Source organism: Megalobrama amblycephala, linkage group LG19 (assembly GCF_018812025.1).
Source record: "Megalobrama amblycephala isolate DHTTF-2021 linkage group LG19, ASM1881202v1, whole genome shotgun sequence".
In the NCBI taxonomy this organism is placed as follows: Eukaryota; Metazoa; Chordata; class Actinopteri; order Cypriniformes; family Xenocyprididae; genus Megalobrama; species Megalobrama amblycephala.
In genome coordinates, this window is record NC_063062.1 from 1749029 (window position 1) to 1771253 (window position 22225).

The 22225-nt window shown below is 34.7% G+C and overlaps 1 protein-coding gene across 11 annotated transcripts in view; it reads left to right on the forward strand.

Annotated features, from left to right (window-relative positions):
- The window catches only part of LOC125254744 (protein mono-ADP-ribosyltransferase PARP6), a 43702-nt gene extending 23241 nt beyond the window's left edge, over positions 1–20461 (forward strand). For 6 of the 11 annotated variants that reach the window (XM_048169526.1, XM_048169525.1, XM_048169533.1 and 3 more), the window contains 13 exons: positions 39–134; positions 4901–4993; positions 5068–5193; positions 6575–6640; positions 6847–6914; positions 7010–7058; positions 7140–7252; positions 9346–9418; positions 13154–13223; positions 14721–14800; positions 14876–14942; positions 16746–16830; positions 18949–20461. In XM_048169526.1, the coding sequence (XP_048025483.1) occupies positions 39–134; positions 4901–4993; positions 5068–5193; positions 6575–6640; positions 6847–6914; positions 7010–7058; positions 7140–7252; positions 9346–9418; positions 13154–13223; positions 14721–14800; positions 14876–14942; positions 16746–16830; positions 18949–19051 (1089 nt within the window). In that variant the 3' untranslated portion in view covers positions 19052–20461. Of the gene's footprint in view, positions 1–38; positions 135–4900; positions 4994–5067; positions 5194–6574; positions 6641–6846; positions 6915–7009; positions 7059–7139; positions 7253–9345; positions 9419–13153; positions 13224–14720; positions 14801–14875; positions 14943–16745; positions 16831–18948 lie in introns of those variants that run through there. The other 5 variants (XM_048169531.1, XM_048169534.1, XM_048169532.1 and 2 more) reach the window with 4 other exon arrangements.
- The last annotated feature ends 1764 nt before the right edge of the window (positions 20462–22225 follow it).

Below are 22225 nucleotides of genomic sequence, written 5' to 3' on the forward strand. Positions count from 1 at the left end.
GCGTCTTCTGATTATCACCTCTGTGTTTTCTCTGTAAGATAATGAAATACTCTGAGCAGCGGATCCCCACTCTGAACGAGTACTGTGTGGTTTGTGACGAGCAGCACGTCTTTCAGAACGGATCCATGCTGAAGGTGAGCGACAGCTGTAGATTGTCAGAGCCGTGGCCATGCGATTGACCTGCGAAAATATGATGTTCTCCATCAGTATTTCTGTCTTGTTTTCCAGTACGAACATCTAAACATTCTTAAATCAAGGTAACGGAGAAGCAAAATTAAGTCTTGATTTATGAAAAAAATGTCAAAATTAGTATGTTTTTGCTTAAAACAAGAAAAAATATCTGGTAAGAAAAGTAATCTTGTTTTTTTTCTTTGAATTATTTTTCTGACCCCGCTGGAAGATAAAAAAAAATGTTTTCTAAACTTGACAAAACACATATCACCTGAAAGGTTCTATATTTAGTGACTGTTCTGTGATTAAAGTGATATTATGAGAGAAATGTGTTAATTTGTGACAGGAGAAGCACTATTTTTGGTACAGCGCCTAAACAAAATTTCACAGGAACCTCAATTTTTGTGATATCAACTTCAAATTTGGAACAAAAAAACTTGGTTAGACACATGGCTTTGATTTTATAGCAATTTTAGGGTCCAAATTATTTTGTAAAATATATATTTTCAATAAAATATAAATGTTTAGTACTGTACATTTATTTTAATTCACTTTTATTGTTTTGAAGTGCAATAATCTATAGCAAAAAAGGAAAATTCTGTCATCATTTACTCACCCTCAAGTTGTTTAAACATGTATGAAGTTCTTTCATCTGCTGAACACAAAAGAAGATATTTTGAAGAATGTGGGTAACCAAACAGTTTCTGCTCCCCATTGAGTATTTTTTTTCCTACTATAAGTCAATGGGGACCAGCAACTGTTACTTTATACCAACATTCTTCAAAATATCTTCCTTTATGTTTAACAGAAGAAAGAACTTCAGGCAGGTTTAGAAAAACGTCTCAGGTTATGACTATAACCATAGTTCCCTGAGAGAGGGAACGAGACACTGCGTCCCAAAGGGGGCGTTCCCATAGCGCAGTGCAAGTTCCCTCGAACGGGAACTTGAGGTTGAGTAAATAATGACAGAATTTTCATTTTTGGGTGAACTATCCCTTTAAGTAAATGCCTTAAATCTTGATTTAACCCTCTGGTGTTGTTCAGCCATTTTAGACCAGAATTTTTATTTATATATTTATTTTTTAAATCGCTACTTCATACTTTTGCGGCTATGTGCCTACAAAACAAAACAAAAAAAATGTGGGCTTGATTTGAAAAAGCTAAATGGTCATAAAAAAATAGTCACACTTGTGTTGTTCGCGGTCAAAAATGTCCGTCATAGGAAATGAATGGACAAAAATATTAAAATACAGAGTATTTTTTGTGTACAATCTACAAATCATCCATGATGCAGAAAAAAGTGCACAGCAATGAAGAGGTTACACTCTAAAACGTGTCAAATACAAGGCAGTCTGAATATAAACACTTATTATAGGTGTACCGTAGTGATTCAGGATAAGACAAAAACACTGTTTGGAAAAGTGGATTCACGATGTACTCGCTCATTATATAATTTTAGTACATTTTGAACACAAAAAAGATTTAAATAAACATCTGTGACATTACAACATTGAGACGTAGGTGGTGCTGTTGCACTTCACTCAACTCACTAATTTTATCAGAGAATACAGCAATAACTATAGCTATCTGACTTTAAATGTGGCTAGAAATGACTAAAAAAATCATAATTTGCTTAGGTTTGGTATTAGCATGAGTTCTTTTTAAGTTCAAGTTGACTTTAAAAGTAAGAGCTACTAAAATAAGCCCAATAATACAATTTCAGATATTTGTTATCCATTTACCATTTATCTATAATAGCCTACCATTTGTTTAATGTTATCAAACTGTTTTTCCTAAAATCCATGAGCTGTTTTTTAAGTAGGCCTACTGTTTTGTTTAACTGGCAGTGTGCATTATGCCAAGTGCATGTGTCCTTTCAAGTTAAAGTAGTCTTTTCTAAGTAAGAGCTACCAAAATAAGCCAAATAATACAATATCAGATACCATTTGTTGTCTATATACCATGTGGTGTTTATATCTATAAACTTCTATATCTTTAAAGTACTGTTTTATGTAGTTATGCTGGTCAGAGACCTTATTTCTTCTTTTAATAAAGATAAAAAAGTCTGCTGTGACACAAAAAAAGTTATTAATACACTTATATTTCTTCAATAAATGAAAAAAATCCTCTAAATATATGTCCGGCCCTGATTTTATTCACAACCCTCGGCATGGCCCTTGCTGAGTTTGGATTTGACACCCCTGCTCTAAAACATCGAAAGAACAAAACAGACACACACACTTACACACTATTATACATTAGGGGTGTAACGATACGCTCAGGTCACGATATGGTACGTATCTCGATACGGAGTTCACGATACGATACGTATCACGATATTTTGAACAAAATGAAACTGAAATTCAAACAAGATTTATTAAAAAAACGAACAAATTTCAATAATTTTCCTTGTTGTACATACAAGATCACATTTCAATAAAATAAATAAATATAAAATTTTAATAAAAACCTTCTGTATTCAAATTAACAGTTGAATAGGGCTGTCTGTCACTGAAAAAAATTTTAAATTTAACATGAACTTAGAATTATGAATAGGGGCCGTTCACATATCGCGTCTAAAAACGCGTGGAAGGCGCGGCCGCACCGCTTCTCCTTCTTTCCAAAGCGCTTGCGCTCCCGTGGCGTCGGTCGTTGCTATGCAACCATGAACTGAGCTCTCCAAGAGGATCAGGATGTTTCTGCAAAGGATAAATGATTTCTAGCCCTTGCATTAGTTTTACTACGAGATATATTGATGGAGATAAGATATAAAAACCACCATGTACAGCTATGATCAGCTGTTCGGCTGAGCTTTTGATGTTTTGTTACGGAAAGGCCATAGCTGATAGGTTGATTCTTGTCACACGACCTGCGGTGCGCTTGCGGCATTCTGAGAAGTTGAGAATTGCATGCGCGTCGCGACCGCGTTGATCCCATTATGAGCGCGCCGGCCGCGCGGCTACATTTGAAAATAATAACTGACTTGCACGCGGAAAAGATGCAATATGTGAACGGCCCCTAACTTAAAGCAAAGCATCGCAAGCGTCTTTTGCTTTTCTGTGAGCACAGCTGTTGCTGTGCACTGCGGTGAAAGAAAGCCACGACTTTTCTCACGCGACCATGCAAGAGACTGACATGAGAAACGTTTAAACCTGCTTGCAAGATTCAATGTGTGCCCGAAACACTTACTGAACTAGAGAGCTGATTGAGACACACCATCTACGATAAATCGTTACACCCCTAATACTTATAGTAATTTAAAAATGTGGTAGCATTGGATCTGGACAGGAAGGATAACTCTGGGAGTTGGAAGGGGTGTGTCGCGATTCTGCCTTCTCACATCGCGATACAGGTTCGTGGACCTGCGTATCGCGATTTCGGTTTCATATCGCATATCGTTACAGCCCTATTATACATGCACAAATGAACTGGTGTAGCTGTAACAATATAGCAAAATTGAGCCAGAAGATTTGAATAAGAGGTTGAAATCAGGTTTATTAAGCTCTGATAAAGCATTCCTGTTCATTTGAGTTACATTTTTGTTGAATTTTGATGTTATGTGTAACAAAATGTCATCTCTGTTCAGGTTTGACTACAGTAAAATTCATGCAAAAACTGACACTTCAAATCAACATTTCAAACAAAAAAATCTTTGAGCACTGCAAAAAATGCCGTTCTTACTTAGTATTTTTGTCTTGTTTCCAGTCCAAATATCTAAAGATTCTTAGATCAAGAAGCATTTTAAAACTTATTTTCTTGTTTTCAGGAAAAATAAGTCAAAATTAAATGAGTTTTTCCTTAAAACGAGCAAAATAATCTGCCAATGGGGTAAGCAAAATAATCTTAATCCAAACTGAAAACAAGATTATATATCTTATTTTTGGTTTGAAATAAGATTATTTTGCTTGTTTTAAAGAAAAACTCACTTTATTTTGACTTATTTTTCCTGAAAACAAGAAAATAAGTTTTAAAATGCTTCTTGATTTAAGAACTTTAAGATATTTGGACTAGAAACAAGACAAAAACTCTAAGCAAGAACAGCATTTTTGGCAGTGAGAATATCTAAATATATATCCAAATCCACAACTTAATAAAAATAAAGTATTTATGATGGCACTAATCTACATCCTTCAAAAATTGGATTTTAAATGTATTGTCTCTATTTTAAATACTGCTTTAATTGAAAAGTAATAAAAAAATCAGAATGTTTTTGTATTATTTTCAAAAATGTATTATAATTATTGCATAAATATTAATTAGTACTCTCTCAAAATACAAAATAATAAAGAAAAAATAGTATTGAACAAAAATATATTACATTGATTTTACTGAAAATAAAAAAAGTCACTTTTGACCGCGAACAACACAAGTGTGACTCCCAAATGAACAATAAACTGCAAAAAATGCTGTTCTTACTTAGTATTTTTGTCTTGTTTCCAGTCCAAATATCTACAAATTCTTAGATCAGATGCTTGTTTTAAAGAAAAACTCACTTCATTTTTACTTATTTTTCCTGAAAACAAGAAAATAAGTTTTACTTGTCAAGAAAATGCTTCTTGATTTAAGAACTTTTAGATATTTTGACTAGAAACAAGACAAAAACTCTAAGCAAGAACAGCATTTTTTTGCACCAGAGGGTGTTTCGATATTTGTACTGGAAAACAAAACAGTGTGGCTCATCATGTGGTGACTCAGTTCATGCCTCTGATTGGTTGTTTTTCCCCGCCAGCCCGCGGTGTGCACAAGAGAGCTGTGCGTGTTTTCCTTCTACACTCTGGGTGTGATGTCAGGAGCGGCCGAGGAGGTGGCCACAGGCGCTGAGGTGCGGTCGTACGCTCTTTCTTGTTTCATTTATCTGTAACCTTTCTCTAAATGATGTTTGATGTCGATCTTCAGGTGGTGGACCTGCTGGTGGCCATGTGTCGAGCCGCTCTGGAGTCGCCCCGCAAAAGCATCATCTTTGAGCCCTACCCATCCGTGGTCGACCCCAATGACCCCAAAACTCTCGCATTCAACCCGAAGGTGACCGTCTCTACCTGCACTCATATGAGCGGTTGTTCATTCTGATACTCTGAAAATTAATTAGTATAGATGTAGATTTAGTGGATTAAAATCTTATTTGTTTTTAGCCAAAAAATTGCAATGCAAGAGGGCTGAAAGCATCATAGTTATTAGTTAGCAGCATGTTTACACACTGCAAAAAATGCTGTTCTTACTAAGAGTTTTTGTCTTGTTTCTAGTCAAAATATCTGAAAGTTCTTAAATCAAGAAGCATTTTCTTGACAAGTAAAAATTATTTTCTTGTTTTCAGGAAAAATAAGTTAAAATTAAGTGCAAAACAAGCAAAATAATCTTATTTCAAACCAAAAATAAACTATATAATCTTGTTTTCAGTTTGGATTAAGGTTAATTTGTTTACCCCATTGGCAGATTATTTTGCTTATTATAAAGAAAAACTCACTCAATTTTGACTTATTTTTCCTAAAAACAAGAAAATAATTTTTACTTGTCAAGAAAATGCTTCTTGATCTAAGAATTTTTAGATATTTGGACTGGAAACAAGACAAAAATACTAAGTAAAAACAGCATTTTTTGCAGTGCAATGTACTGATTATTATTTTTGTCTATAAATATCTAAATAAAAAATGACTTATGAGATCAAGTCTTGTTTTCCCCCAAAAAATATAAAAATTAAATGAGATTATACCCAAGAAAACAAGAATAAATATCTGTCCTTGGTAAGAAAATAATGTTTTCTCTTTGAATTAAGTTGATTTTTCTGACTCTATGGACAGATTTTGATACATTTTTAATATCTCAAGTCACTTTGCTTCAAAAATGTTTAGATGTTTCTAAACAAAATAAGACAAAAATACTACACTGCAAAAAATGCTGTTCTTACTTAGAGTTTTTGTCTTGTTTTTAGTCAAAATATCTTAAAGTTCTTAAATCAAGAAGCATTTTCTTGACAAGAACAAATTATTTTCTTGTTTTCAGGAAAAATAAATCAAAATTAAGCACGTTTTTCCTTTAAACAAGCAAAATAATCTGCCAATGGGGTAAGCAAAATAATCTTAGTCCAAACTGAAAACAAGATTATATAGCTTATTCTTGGTTTGAAATAAGATTATTTTGCTTACCCCATTGGCAGATTATTTTGCTTGTTTTAAGGAAAAACTTACTTAATTTTGACTTATTTTTCCTGAAAACAAGAAAATAATTTTTACTTGCCAAGAAGTAAGAACACCATTTTTTGCAGTGTAAGTGAGAAAAAAAGGTTTTGACTTTAAGTTTAACCAGCATCAAATCTCTCCTTTCTTTTGTGTGTGTGTGTGTGTGCGTGTGTGTGTGTGTGTGTGTGTGTGTGTGTGTGTGATTACTGTACCGATCCTGTGCCGAACAGAAGAAGAATTATGAGCGTCTGCAGAAAGCTTTAGACAGTGTGATGTCTATTCGGGAAATGACGCAGGTACGGCAGCAGAAATAAAGCTGAGCAGATGTGTTTGTTAATATTTCATGATTCATCTGGTTTTACTGTCCAGATTTTTTCTTCTGAGCAGCTCAAAAAGAAAGCCTACTTGCTAAAAATCTCTATAGCATATCAACGTTCAAAAGAAATATCCTTAGTGAATCATTCAACTGGCTGTTTTGCTGTAGCTGTACTTGTATTTTCAGGGCTCGTATCTGGAAATTAAGAAGCAGATGGATAAACTGGATCCTCTGGCTCATCCGTTACTGCAGTGGTAAGTTAATAAGAGACAGACCAGACATTTTACCACAGTAAATGTGTTTTGGGCCCCCTGGTGGCTAATTGCGCTCACTGTTTCTCTCTCTGCAGGATTATATCCAGTAACAGGTCTCATATTGTGAAGCTGCCACTCAGTAGGGTAAGATGAACACTTGTAAAGCTTGCCTTTTAAAAGCTTGTCATTGTTCATCTTCACTTCTGTATTTTTCTCTGTGTATAGCAGCTGAAGTTCATGCACACGTCGCATCAGTTCCTGCTGTTGAGCAGTCCGCCAGCGAAAGAAGCTCGGTTTCGCACCGCTAAGAAACTCTACGGGAGCACCTTCGCCTTCCAGTGAGTCACAGTGACCTGCTGAAGCACACGGACACACACAATCAGACTCATGCACACAACAAACACTTCCATCATAATTAACACAGCTGTCTTCACTGAAGTCCAGCAAACTACAGCTTTATTGAATATAACGGGAGTTTGTTGCATCATGCAGGGTTCCCGAAGGTCCTTAAAAAGTCTTAAGTTGTAAGAAAAGTGTTCATTCTCATTTCAAGTGCTCTTAAATTTGTGGTGAAAACAGGAATTGGCTTAATGAGCACATAAAACTTCAAAAGGCTATGGATTAATTGGGTAAACTGATATATTTCTGCTCTTCTTTCACAGAGTGATATTGCATTTTCAGCCAGTGTATCGAAAATAAGCTAATGTGCATTCTCAAAATCTAAACAATTAGCATAATAATAATATAACAAATAATATGTATATATATAATATGTCATTTAGAAAAGCATCTATCTTTTATAAACATCCAGTTTATACACTGAAAAATTATTACATCTGAAATTTGTTTCTATTAAGTTACATTATTATTATATTTTTTCTACGCACTATAATAATGTACTGTTAAATGTTATTTATTTCTTTATTTTCAATCTTTTTTATTTATATTAATTGATTTTTATTTATTTTTATTTTTAACTAATAATAATATTCATTTTCATTAATTTTCTTATTCATTTCTTTATTTATTTATTTTAATTTAATTTATTTATTTTAATCTTATTATTTATTTATTTATTTATTTAAGTTTTTCTTTAGACTTTTCCCAGGACCTCAGTTTGAAAATCCCTGTTTTAAATGAATATAAATATGAAACAACAACAACAACCGTGTTTATTTCCCTTTAATCATCGCTGTCAGAATTAGAAAAGCAATAAAAACTTATGAATATGGCATTTTGCATGAATAGGGCACAATCCACAAATCCCGTGTTTTATTGAGAGAACTATTATCCAACGTCAAGCATGAAAATTAGTTTTAAATGCATCAAATGGTGTTTTGGCCTCAATTTTATTAGAATAATGTGAAAATCAGGTTCAATCTTAGAAAATAAATGCAAAAAATGCTTTTCTTACTTAGTATTTTTGTCATGTTTCCAGTACAAATATCTAAAAAATCTTAAATCAAGATGTATTTACTAATGTAGTAAAATGCCATGAGATATTATGTCTTGTTTTCTGGGAAAAGGGAGTTTTTGCTTAAAACAAGCAAAATTATCTGCCAACAGGGTAAGAAAAACAATCTCGTTTCTGTTTGAATTATGATTATTTTTCTTACCCCGGTGGCAGATAATTTTGCTGTTTTTTAAGCAAAAACTCCCTTTTCCCAGAAAACAAGACATAATATCTCATGGCATTTTACTACATTAATAAATACATCTTGATCTAAGAATTTTTAGATATTTGTACTGGAAACAAGACAAAAATACTAAGTAAGAAACACATTGTTTGCAGTGTTGTAGGTTAAGAACAAAACTGTGAGTTTTTGTAGCTTATTCATTTAAATCTGGATTTATAAGTTGTACTATTCAGAGCGCAGTGAAATGTTCCTGACAGACCACAGTACAATAACATCAGGAGGATTCAAAATAATAAAAGGCTTATTTTGGGTGCAGACTTTGTATAAATTTGATTCAACTCCATGTGGTCTAAATTTAAAAATGCCAGGACAACGCTATTGCTATTTCTGTGCTTTTTGTGTTATTTTTATGGACACATTTCCACTTTTAGACCTTACGAGAAATAAAAGTCGTCCCAAAACAGCCAACAAAAGTCTAGCGTAACTCTTTCAAGCAGCAGAAATATCTCCAGACGGCTGTGTTTAAAAATACACCTGTGCCGGATTTAACCAACATCCGCTGTGCTGCTCCTTTCTGAACGTTGCATCATAATGTGCAGATCATCAGAATCTCTTGTCACATTTATAAAACTCGATTTTGACATGTTATGAAATGTGAGTGGTGCAAAACTATAGGACGTCGAAAGAGTGTCTCTATAATATTGTGGTCTGTGGAGATTTTTCACCTGCTTTATCATATTAATATTGAGCATTGTGACATTTACTTACTGCTATATTTCTGTCTCTCTCTCCAGTGGTTCCCATATTGAGAACTGGCACTCGGTTCTGAGAAATGGACTGGTCAATGCCTCTTATACTAAACTGCAGGTATGTAAATGACATCAGCTGATCTCAGACGCATCTCCTCATTGGACGAATGAAGATGAATATGAGTCGTTCTCCAGTGTTGTTTCTTTGCATTGCACTGAAGACTTTGAGATCGGTGTGAATGTGGCGTTTAATGAGGTTTCTAAGGGGTTCAAGAGTTTTGTCCAAGAAAACAACAAAATGATCTGTTGTTATGACATCTGTCCGTGTTGATCATCTTCTGTTGCTTGTTGACGTCATGTTTTTCTCCTGGAAGGACGTCTGTGATTTCATTCAGTCTTACAGCTGTTCTAACACATGTTTCATTGTCTTCACTGGAAGCCATCATCATCATCATCATCATCATCATCCATCTTCTTGCTGAGCAGGTCTTTCCTGCGTCACTCGTTCCTCATGCTTTACTCCATATTCTCACATGATGCTGTTCTTTTCATTCTTGGCTGTGATTGGCCGGTGTCGTTGAATGAATCACCTCATACGTCTGTGATCATGTGTTTGCTGTCTGTGTGTTGTTCTTCTTGGTGCACTGCGACTTGATTAGTATTTTTGTCTTGTTTTCTGTTAAAAATATCTCAAAATTCTTAAATAAGACGCATTAAAGCATCAAAATGAAGTGAGTTTATGCTGAAAAACAAAAATATGTCTGTGAGGTCAGAAAACAAGATTATTTTTCTGACCCCTCTGACATATTTTTCTGCACTCTAATCGATGCTGGGTTAAAAATGGACAAACCCAAAAATTATGATTGAGTTGTTTTAACCCAGAGATTGGGTTGTTTTGACCCAGATATTGGGTTATATTTATTTATTATGATTGGGTTGTTTTAACCCAGCGGTTGGGTTATATTCATTAATTATTATTGGGTTGTTTTAACCCAGAGATTGGGTTATATCTATTAATTATGATTGGGTTGTTTTAACCCAGCGGTTGGGTTGTTTTGACCCAGAGATTGTGTTGTTTTAACCCAGAGATTGGGTTGTTTTAACCCAGCGGTTGGGTTATATCTATTAATTATAATTGGGCTGTTTTAACCCAGTGGTTGGGCTATATTTATTAATTATGATTGGGTTGTTTTAACCCAGAGATTGGGTTATATTTATTAATTATGATTGGGTTGTTTTAACCCAGAGATTGGGCTATATTTATTAATTATGATTGGGTTGTTTTAACCCAGAGATTGGGTTATATTTATTAATTATGATTGGGTTGTTTTAACCCAGCGGTTGGGTTATATCTATTAATTATGATTGGGTTGTTTTAACCCAGCGGTTGGGTTGTTTTGACCCAGAGATTGGGTTGTTTTAACCCAGCAGTTGGGTTATATCTATTAATTATAATTGGGCTGTTTTAACCCAGTGGTTGGGCTATATTTATTAATTATGATTGGGTTGTTTTAACCCAGAGATTGGGTTATATTTATTAATTATGATTGGGTTGTTTTAACCCAGCGGTTGGGTTGTTTTGACCCAGAGATTGGGTTGTTTTAACCCAGAGATTGGGCTGTTTTAACCCAGTGGTTGGGCTATATTTATTAATTATGATTGGGTTGTTTTAACCCAGAGATTGGGTTATATTTATTAATTATGATTGGGTTGTTTTAACCCAGAGATTGGGCTATATTTATTAATTATGATTGGGTTGTTTTAACCCAGAGATTGGGCTATATTTATTAATTATGATTGGGTTGTTTTAACCCAGAGATTGGGCTATATTTATTAATTATGATTGGGTTGTTTTAACCCAGAGATTGGGTTATATCTATTAATTATGATTGGGTTGTTTTAACCCAGCGGTTGGGTTGTTTTGACCCAGAGATTGGGTTGTTTTAACCCAGCGGTTGGGTTATATCTATTAATTATAATTGGGCTGTTTTAACCCAGTGGTTGGGCTATATTTATTAATTATGATTGGGTTGTTTTGACCCAGAGATTGGGTTATATTTATTAATTATGATTGGGTTGTTTTAACCCAGAGATTGGGCTATATTTATTAATTATGATTGGGTTGTTTTAACCCAGAGATTGGGCTATATTTATTAATTATGATTGGGTTGTTTTAACCCAGAGATTGGGTTATATCTATTAATTATGATTGGGTTGTTTTAACCCAGCGGTTGGGTTGTTTTGACCCCGAGATTGTGTTGTTTTAACCCAGAGATTGGGTTGTTTTAACCCAGCGGTTGGGTTATATCTATTAATTATAATTGGGCTGTTTTAACCCAGTGGTTGGGCTATATTTATTAATTATGATTGGGTTGTTTTAACCCAGAGATTGGGTTATATTTATTAATTATGATTGGGTTGTTTTAACCCAGAGATTGGGCTATATTTATTAATTATGATTGGGTTGTTTTAACCCAGAGATTGGGCTATATTTATTAATTATGATTGGGTTGTTTTAACCCAGAGATTGGGTTATATCTATTAATTATGATTGGGTTGTTTTAACCCAGCGGTTGGGTTGTTTTGACCCAGAGATTGGGTTGTTTTAACCCAGAGATTGGGTTGTTTTAACCCAGCAGTTGGGTTATATCTATTAATTATAATTGGGCTGTTTTAACCCAGTGGTTGGGCTATATTTATTAATTATGATTGGGTTGTTTTAACCCAGAGATTGGGTTATATTTATTAATTATGATTTGGTTGTTTTAACCCAGAGATTGGGCTATATTTATTAATTATGATTGGGTTCTTTTAACCCAGCGGTTGGGTTATATCTATTAATTATGATTGGGTTGTTTTAACCCAGAGATTGGGTTGTTTTAACCCAGCGGTTGGGTTATATCTATTAATTATGATTGGGTTGTTTTAACCCAGAGATTGGGTTATATTTATTTATTATGATTGGGTTGTTTTAACCCAGCGGTTGGGTTATATCTATTAATTATTATAGGGTTGTTTTAACCCAGAGATTGGGTTGTTTTAACCCAGCGGTTGGGTTATATCTATTAATTATTATTGGGTTGTTTTAACCCAGAGATTGGGTTGCTTTAACCCAGCGGTTGGGTTATATCTATTAATTATGATTGGGTTGTTTTAACCCAGTGGTTGGGTTGTTTTGACCCAGAGATTGTGTTGTTTTAACCCAGAGATTGGTTTGTTTTAACCCAGCGGTTGGGTTATATCTATTAATTATAATTGGGCTGTTTTAACCCAGCGGTTGGGCTATATTTATTAATTATGATTGTGTTGTTTTAACCCAGAGATTGGGTTGTTTTAACCCAGCGGTTGGGTTATATCTATTAATTATGATTGGGTTGTTTTAACCCAGCGGTTGGGTTATATTTATTAATTATGATTGGGTTGTTTTAACCCAGAGATTGGGTTGTTTTGACCCAGCGGTTAGATTAAATGTTTGTTAACCTATTTTGGGTTCATTTTAAGCAAGCAATACAGTAAGTTTTAAACAATAGTTGAGATAAATAAAAATTACCCAGCAGGTTGACAAACATTTAACCCAGTCGCTGGGTTAAAACAACCCAATACCGCTGAGTTTGTCCATTTTTAACCCAACTTTGGGTTATTTTTAACCCAGCATTTTTCGAGTGAATCTTGTTTTATGATATTTTTGCTGGAAAACAAGACAAAAATACAGCGGGAGAAAATCTTTTTTGCAGTGTTGTGTCGATCTGATTCTTGGGCTCACATGTGAAAGTGTTCCTGCCGCATTCTGTTTCTCTTCCACGGGGAGCGTGTTCGTCGTGTAACTCTCTCCTGTTCTTCTCTTTCATCAAAGCTGCATGGAGCAGCGTATGGGAAGGGCATCTATCTGAGCCCCATATCCAGTATTTCCTTTGGATACTCAGGTACGATCCAAACCCGCGTCCTCCGTGTGTCCGCTGTGGGTTTGTGTCCGCTGGGCTGTTCTTCAGGGCATCTGAAACCATCTAAAACCACATCTCAGTCTCTCTCTCTCTCTCTCTCTGTAACAAACACATTTTCTGATCCATTTGAATGTTTTGCTGTGCATGGATGCTTTGATTTTAATACTCTTTTTGAATTAATAATGTTTTTTCTGTTTTTCCTTTCTGCTAAAAATCATTTTCTTCATCAGTATTTTGTATTGTTTTTATGGAAGCTCGTTTCCGCCACTGAATAAAAAATAAAAACTGTATAATTGCAACAATCTCACAAATTCTTTTTTCTCAGAATTGTGAGTTTATAACATGCAATTGCAAGTTATAAAGTCAGAATTGTGAGTTATAAACTCGTCATTGCAAGTTTATATTTCACAATCGGAGAAAAGAGGTCAGAATTACAAGGAAAAAAGTCAGAATTGCAAGTTTATATCTTGCAATTGTGAGTTTATAACTCGCAATTCTGACTTTATTTCTCGCAATTGTGAGTTTAGTGGCAGAAACAGGCTTCCAAATGTTTTACAGTGAACATTTCTTTAAAACTACAGTAATGCATATACTTGAGAAGCAAATTCGTGCAAAAAAATGTATTTTCTTCCTCAGGATTTTACTTGTTTTTCAGTACAAACATTTAAACATTCTTAAATCAAGATACATTTACTTGAGAAGGAAAATTGCTTAAGATATTGTGTTTTGTTTAAAACAAGCAAAAAATAATCTGCCATTGGGATGAGCAAAATAATCTTTTTTCAAACCGAAAACAAGTTTATTTTGCTTACCCTATTTGCAAATTTTTTTTGGCTTGATTTAAGGAAAAACTCACTTAAATTTGACTTATTTTTTCTGAAAACAAGACAATAATTTTTGCTTGTCAAGAAAATGTAACCTGATTTAAGAATTTTTGGATATTTGGACTGGAAACAAGACAAAAAATCTAAGTAAGAAAAGCATTTTTTGCATTGAAGGATGTTTACTGGAAAACAAGACAAACTAAAATGAAAAAATCCTGACTAACAACATGATTTTTGCAGTGCACAACACACGCAAAGTCGTCTCAATCTCACGTTTCCTTCAAAGAAAAATGAGCTCTGGACACTTAAACCTGCTGATCAAACTAAAAACCTCTAACATCATGGATCAGAAGGCTGAATAATCTCAAGTAGCTGTGTGACGAGTGTCAAAATAACCAACAACAAAATCCTGCAGGAGGTCTGTGGAGGAAAACTGCCAGTATGACCATCAAAGAAGATCCAGGACAAAATCTCGCTCTCAAAAAAAGAGTGTCTACAACAAGAATAGAAATTTAACAAGCTGTATACACAAAAACATAATAAGTTACATAATTCTATGATTTTGTTCTGGCTTCATTCGAACACCGACATCATTTCACTGGAGATGAGATGAAATGTTGTCACAGAGATTTATTATATTTCTGTGTGTGTTTAGGAATGGGGAAGGGACAGCATCGCATGCCCACTAAAGATGAACTCGTCCAGCGTTATAATCGAATGAACACAATGCCACAGGTACGACAGTGACGTCACGTGCATTTACAGTCTGTGCTCATCAGAGGTCTAAACGTGTGTGTTTTTGTGCTTCAGCAGAGTCGGCCGATACAGTCGCGTTTCCTCCAGAGCAGGAATTTAAACTGCATCGCTCTCTGTGAAGGTAAAGCATCTCAAACACCTGATCTCACAGTCTTGCACAGCTAGAGTTGAGGGAGAATCTAATCGCAGCGGTCACTTTTATTCACGACTTAAGCCAGAATAACAAACATTGTGTCGTTCCTCCCCTGAAGGGAGGGAGAAAACAAGGAACAGGTGGGATTAATCAATTAACAAATGAGGAAACATGCTTAGAAACCATTGCTGTGTTGGAAATTGCCCCCTATACCCTTAAATAGGGCACTATTTGAGGGGAAAGCCACTTGTAGTGGTGTCCGAAACCATAGTGGACGTTATCAAGTGCACTCATTCAATCAATCCCACAATGCACTGCAATTGCAAATGTACAACTCAGTGGCTAGAGAGCCAATCTGAATGCCAAATGAATTCCCACGTCTGACCAGAAGATGGCACCCACAGCTGAATCATCCATCCATTTTCCAAACCGCTGGTCCAATGTGGGTACAGCGTAATATCGTACAGGTATACATTCCTTTTAAATTGATTATTAAATGGTGTATAAGGTTAATACACTCCCTCATGTGGACTATAATAGTGGACTAATGTAGGGAATAGTGAATGAGGGTATAGGGGGCGATTTTGAACACAGCCCATGACAACTGAGGAGACGAGAGAAACCTCATGTGATACATTTTGATTAGAGAGAGAAAAAAAAAAAAATTATATATTGAATAAATTGACTTGTGTTCTCTTAAACCCTGTTTCTCAACCGAAGCATGTGCATGAGATGATGAGTGCATGAAGTGTTATTTTAGTTTTATTATAGTTGCATTCATGTTTTGAATTAGCTTTTATTTTATTTTATTTTTTTTATATATATTTTCGTTATGTGCTTTTTTTTGTCATTTTATTTATTTATTTATTTTTTAAATATTGCTTTAATTTACTGGTTTAATTTACTGTATTTTTTATTTCAGTTAGAATTTTTATTTATTGCCAGTAGGGCCGTCAAATGATTAATCGCGATTAATCGCATACAAAATAAAAGTTTGAGTTTGCCTAATATATGTGTGAGTACTGTGTGTAATTATTATGTATATATAAATACAAACACATTCATGTATATATTTGAGAAATACTTACAAGTATATGTATTTATTTATATTTTTATATAATTTTTATTATATATAAATAAAAATATTTTTTACATAAATAACAAATTTCTCTTAAATATATACATAAATTTGTGTGTATTTATATATACATAATAATTACACACAGTACTCACACATATATTAGGCAAACTCAAACTTTTATTTTGTATGCAATTAATCACGATTAATCACTTGACAGCCCTAATTGCCAGTTAGTCTTTCCCCGCCAGTGTTTTAAAAAAAGTTGCCAGTCACCATCAGCATTTTTGATCATTTTCAAAAAAAAAAAAAAATTACTCTAGCTTCATGCATTCTTTTCATTAAAAAAAAGCAACATTTTAAACAAAAAGTTGAGAAAATCACGTTTTTAAAGATAAATACAATGTGTATAAGAAATACTTCTTTTGCTTGTTTCTGCTCCTTTTTTGTCAGTGTTTTGATCCATAAATTCGGTACTCTTTCAGAAGATGTGTAATAGCACCCCCTACTGTATAACAGTGAAAACATGGAAAGCCGGAAAATTCAATCAATGGCGGGGATAGATAATAATTTTAGTGCTTCAACTTAATCTTATGTCAGTTTATTTTTCAACTAATATTTATACTTTATTTTATTTCAGCTTTATTTCAATTAACAGAAATGTTTTTAATAGTTTTAGTTAACGATAATAACATCTGTTTCTCTGTTCACAGTGATCACATCAAAAGACCTGCAGAAACATGGAAACATCTGGGTGTGTCCGGTGTCTGACCACGTCTGCACACGCTTCTTCTTCGTGTGAGTGTCTGTGCCAAAGAATCTACGGAAGCCCTAAGAGGCCATGCATTGTTTTTTTCTCGTTTTCTTGTGATCTCAACAAAACAAAACTAGGTACACACTGATATGAAAATTTTGGCCGATACCGATAACCGATAATTCTTTATATTTGAAAACCAATAACGGATATATTGGCCGATATATCTAAATCCAAATTTTTATATAATTTTTGAGATCCTGATTACAAAAACAAAAGTCTCACCATTAAAGCCACGTCCAAAGCACACAATTATAATTTTCTCATTATATTATTATGTAGCCTATATGACAGACTTGCGCTGTACATTGTACTTATTTTATTTTTTTTGAAGTGATTTCTATCATATTTCAAGCAATTCAAAACCATCATGGTGAACAGTGCTCAGTGTCTCAGCTGAAGGAAATAATCCATTATTTATCAGCTTTAATATATCGGCCAAATTTTCTTATCAGGCCGATAACGTTAACATTATAAATTAACATATATCAGCCGATACGAAAACCGATAATTCTTTATATTTGAAAGCCGATAATTGAAATAATCCATTATTTATTGGCTTTAATATATCGGACAAATTTTCGTATCAGGCCGATAACGATAGCATTATAAATTAACATATATCAGCGGATGCGATAACCGATAATTCTTTATATTTGAAAGCCGATAATTGAAATAATCCATTATTTATTGGCTTTAATATATCGGACAAATTTTCGTATCAGGCCGATAACGATAGCATTATAAATTAACATATATCAGCGGATGCGATAACCGATAATTCTTTATATTTGAAAGCCGATAATTGAAATAATCCATTATTTATTGGCTTTAATATATCGGACAAATTTTCGTATCAGGCCGATAACGATAGCATTATAAATTAACATATATCAGCGGATGCGATAACCGATAATTCTTTATATTTGAAAGCCGATAATTGAAATAATCCATTATTTATTGGCTTTAATATATCGGACAAATTTTCGTATCAGGCCGATAACGATAGCATTATAAATTAACATATATCAGCGGATGCGATAACTGATAATTCTTTATATTTGAAAGCCGATAATCGAAATAATCCATTATTTATTGGCTTTAATATATCGGACAAATTTTCGTATCAGGCCGATAACGATAGCATTATAAATTAACATATATCAGCGGATGCGATAACCGATAATTCTTTATATTTGAAAGCCGATAATTGAAATAATCCATTATTTATTGGCTTTAATATATCGGACAAATTTTCGTATCAGGCCGATAACGATAGCATTATAAATTAACATATATCAGCGGATGCGATAACCGATAATTCTTTATATTTGAAAGCCGATAATTGAAATAATCCATTATTTATTGGCTTTAATATATCGGACAAATTTTCGTATCAGGCCGATAACGATAGCATTATAAATTAACATATATCAGCGGATGCGATAACCGATAATTCTTTATATTTGAAAGCCGATAATTGAAATAATCCATTATTTATTGGCTTTAATATATCGGACAAATTTTCGTATCAGGCCGATAACGATAGCATTATAAATTAACATATATCAGCGGATGCGATAACCGATAATTCTTTATATTTGAAAGCCGATAATTGAAATAATCCATTATTTATTGGCTTTAATATATCGGACAAATTTTCGTATCAGGCCGATAACGATAGCATTATAAATTAACATATATCAGCGGATGCGATAACCGATAATTCTTTATATTTGAAAGCCGATAATTGAAATAATCCATTATTTATTGGCTTTAATATATCGGACAAATTTTCGTATCAGGCCGATAACGATAGCATTATAAATTAACATATATCAGCGGATGTATTGACAAAAATAAGACAAAAATAATGTGTACAAATAATATTTGCAAGGGGAAAAAGTGCACGGAAATTGTGACTGTGTACAGGTAGTTTGATAAATATGATTGATTTACATGCTGCATATTGTACAGTGAACATTAATAAATATTGCAGAATAATAAAAATAGCTTAGCTCACACACAAAATTCTGTCATCATGATTTTTGGATGAAATATTCTTTAAATGTGATGTGTGGCGTCTCACGTGTCTCTCTCAGGTATGAGGACGGTCAGGTGGGAGATGCTAATATTAACACACAGGAGCCCAAGATCCAGAAGGAGATCATGCGCGTCATCGGCACCCAGATCTACTCCAGCTGAACGGATCGGTTTCCTGCAGAGACGGTCGAGACGGACACATTTCCGGGCAGAAAAAGAGAAGTGCCCGGCATCTCTCTCTCCTGCCCGCCGTCGTTCCTCGACTCTATTCCATCTATACTTTCTTTTTAGTATGGGATGCGGATCTCCTCCGGTGTGGATTTCCCGCGTGGGGCGGATGTGCGACCCTCCGTTTAGATGAGATGAAGGAAAACTCCACACACGCTTTTATCGAGTGCAATAAGCCCCGCCCACGACCCTTTCTGACCTCTGAGTCGAGCTGCCGTCAGTCAAAAGCAGACAAGCGCCTGATTGGAGGAGACGTCGGCCAGTGAAACTCTCTCGCTCGAACTCTTTTTCATATCAGTTCCAACCTGTTTGACGGATCACTAAATATCTATAAACATGAAAAACAAAAAAAAGTCATTTAAAAATGTTTTTCCATCTCTGGATAGTAAATGATGAATCTTTGTGCATTCTTATTGTGTTTGTAAGACGTTATCCGCTGCTTTTTCTGACTGATGACACGTATTAATATCCCAGATGTATTTATCTCTGAGTTTCCTGCTGAAATCAATTTCCTGTCTTTTGTTCCTCAGCTCGCTGAGCTCCGCTTACACGCGTACAAGCGCTCGGCGTGATTTATCGCGGAACAGAACATGGATGAGAGGACAGGGACACGTCGTTACTCATCTTTATGCTTTTATCTTCTGGATGGCGCCGTCTGCGGCTTCTGAACCGGCGGGAAAGCGCGGGGTTTAGGGCCCTTCAGTGATGTCATCTGTCCTGTGACGCGTCAGAGGCTTTTAGTTCTGCTGTCAATTCTCAGGCATTCCTGAGAGCTTGTGGGTAATTTCCACAAAGCTCACCTGCAGTCAAACGTTTGGACATTCTTCATTCCGACACTCTTCCATGTGTTATAATAGTAAACTCATGCAAACTGGGAATGATGTAGGGATCAAAACATGTGACACAAATTCAAATCAGAGTTGGGATCATCTCTTTCTCCCTATTGGGACTTATATTCAAGTGTAACGGATAAATAATTTATAATAAACACTGCAAAATTCCAAAAAAATAAGAATTGTGGGTAAGGTTCCATTAACTAACCATGAGCAGTACATTTCTTACAGTATTTATTCATCTTTGTTAACGTTAGATAATAAAAGTACATTTGTTGAGTGCTAGCTCATGTTCTAAATAATAAATATGTTCTAAAATAACTAATATAGATAACTAATGTTGACAAACAAACACAACAAAATGGGTTGAAATGGACAAGTCTAGCGATTGGGTTATTTTAACCCGGCGATTGGGTTGATTTAACCCAGTGGTTGGGTTGTTTTAACCCAGCGATTGGTTGTTTTAACCCAGTGGTTGGGTTGTTTTAACACAGCAATTGGTTGTTTTAACCCAGCGATTGGTTGTTTTAACCCAGCGATTGGTTGTTTTAACCCAGCGTTTGGGTTGATTTAATCCAGAGCGACTGGGTTGTTTTGACCCAGTGATTGGGTTGTTTTAACCCGGCAATTGGGTTGATTTAACCCGGCGATTGGGTTGATTTAACCCAGTGGTTGGGTTGTTTTAACCCGGCAATTGGGTTGATTTAACCCGGCAATTGGGTTATTTTAACCCAGTGGTTGGGTTGTTTTAACCCAGCAATTGGGTTGTTTTAACCTGGCAATTGGTTGTTTTAACCAAACGTTTTGGGTTGTTTTAACCCAGTGGTTGGGTTGATTTAACCCGGCAATTGGGTTGTTTTAACCCAGTGGTTGGGTTATTTTAACACAGCAATTGGGTTGTTTTAACCTGGCAATTGGTTGTTTTAACCCAGCGATTGGTTGTTTTAACCCAGCGATTGGTTGTTTTAACCAAACGTTTTGGGTTGTTTTAACCCAGTGATTGGGTTGTTTTAACCCGGCAATTGGGTTGATTTAACCCGGCAATTGGGTTGTTTTAACCCAGTGGTTGGGTTATTTTAACACAGCAATTGGGTTGTTTTAACCTGGCAATTGGTTGTTTTAACCCAGTGTTTGGGTTGATTTAAACCAGCGATTGGTTGTTTTAACCAAACGTTTTGGGTTGTTTTAACCCAGTGGTTGGGTTGTTTTAACCCGGCAATTGGGTTGATTTAACCCGGCAATTGGGTTATTTTAACCCAGTGGTTGGGTTGTTTTAACCCAGCAATTGGGTTGTTTTAACCTGGCAATTGGTTGTTTTAACCCAGCGATTGGTTGTTTTAACCCAGCGATTGGTTGTTTTAACCAAACGTTTTGGGTTGTTTTAACCCAGTGATTGGGTTGTTTTAACCCGGCAATTGGGTTGATTTAACCCGGCAATTGGGTTGTTTTAACCCAGTGGTTGGGTTATTTTAACACAGCAATTGGGTTGTTTTAACCCAGTGTTTGGGTTGATTTAAACCAGCGATTGGTTGTTTTAACCAAACGTTTTGGGTTGTTTTAACCCAGTGGTTGGGTTGTTTTAACCCGGCAATTGGGTTGATTTAACCCGGCGATTGGGTTATTTTAACCCAGTGGTTGGGTTGTTTTAACCCAGCAATTGGGTTGTTTTAACCTGGCAATTGGTTGTTTTAACCCAGCGATTGGTTGTTTTAACCCAGCGTTTGGGTTGATTTAAACCAGAGCGACTGGGTTGTTTTGACCCAGTAATTGGGTTAAATGTTTGATCAACCTGCTGGGTAGTTTTATTTAACTCAACTATTGTTTAAAAATGACTATATGTCTGCTTAAAATCAACCTAAAATATGTTGGAAATTAAAAATCAGACACATAATTACTAGAGGAAACAATAATAATCAAAAAGTGAACATTTATTAATAAGCAATTTAATAAATGTTTATTGTTTAATTATTTTTAATTAAACTTATTAATAAATGTTATTTCATATTTTGGGTTCATTTTATGCCAGACATATAGTAATTTTTAAATAATATTTGAGTTAAATAAAACTACCCAGCAGATTGGTCAAAACAACCCAATCACAATGGGTTTGTCCATTTTCAACCCAACTTGGGTTGATTTTAACCCAGCATTTTTTAGAGTTGTAAAGTGTTACCAAACCAAAAATCAATTTTTGATTTTTAAAACATTTGATTTTTAAAGGAATTCATATATATTCTCAATTTATCTTTGTCTGCAAAACGAGTGTCGGTCATTT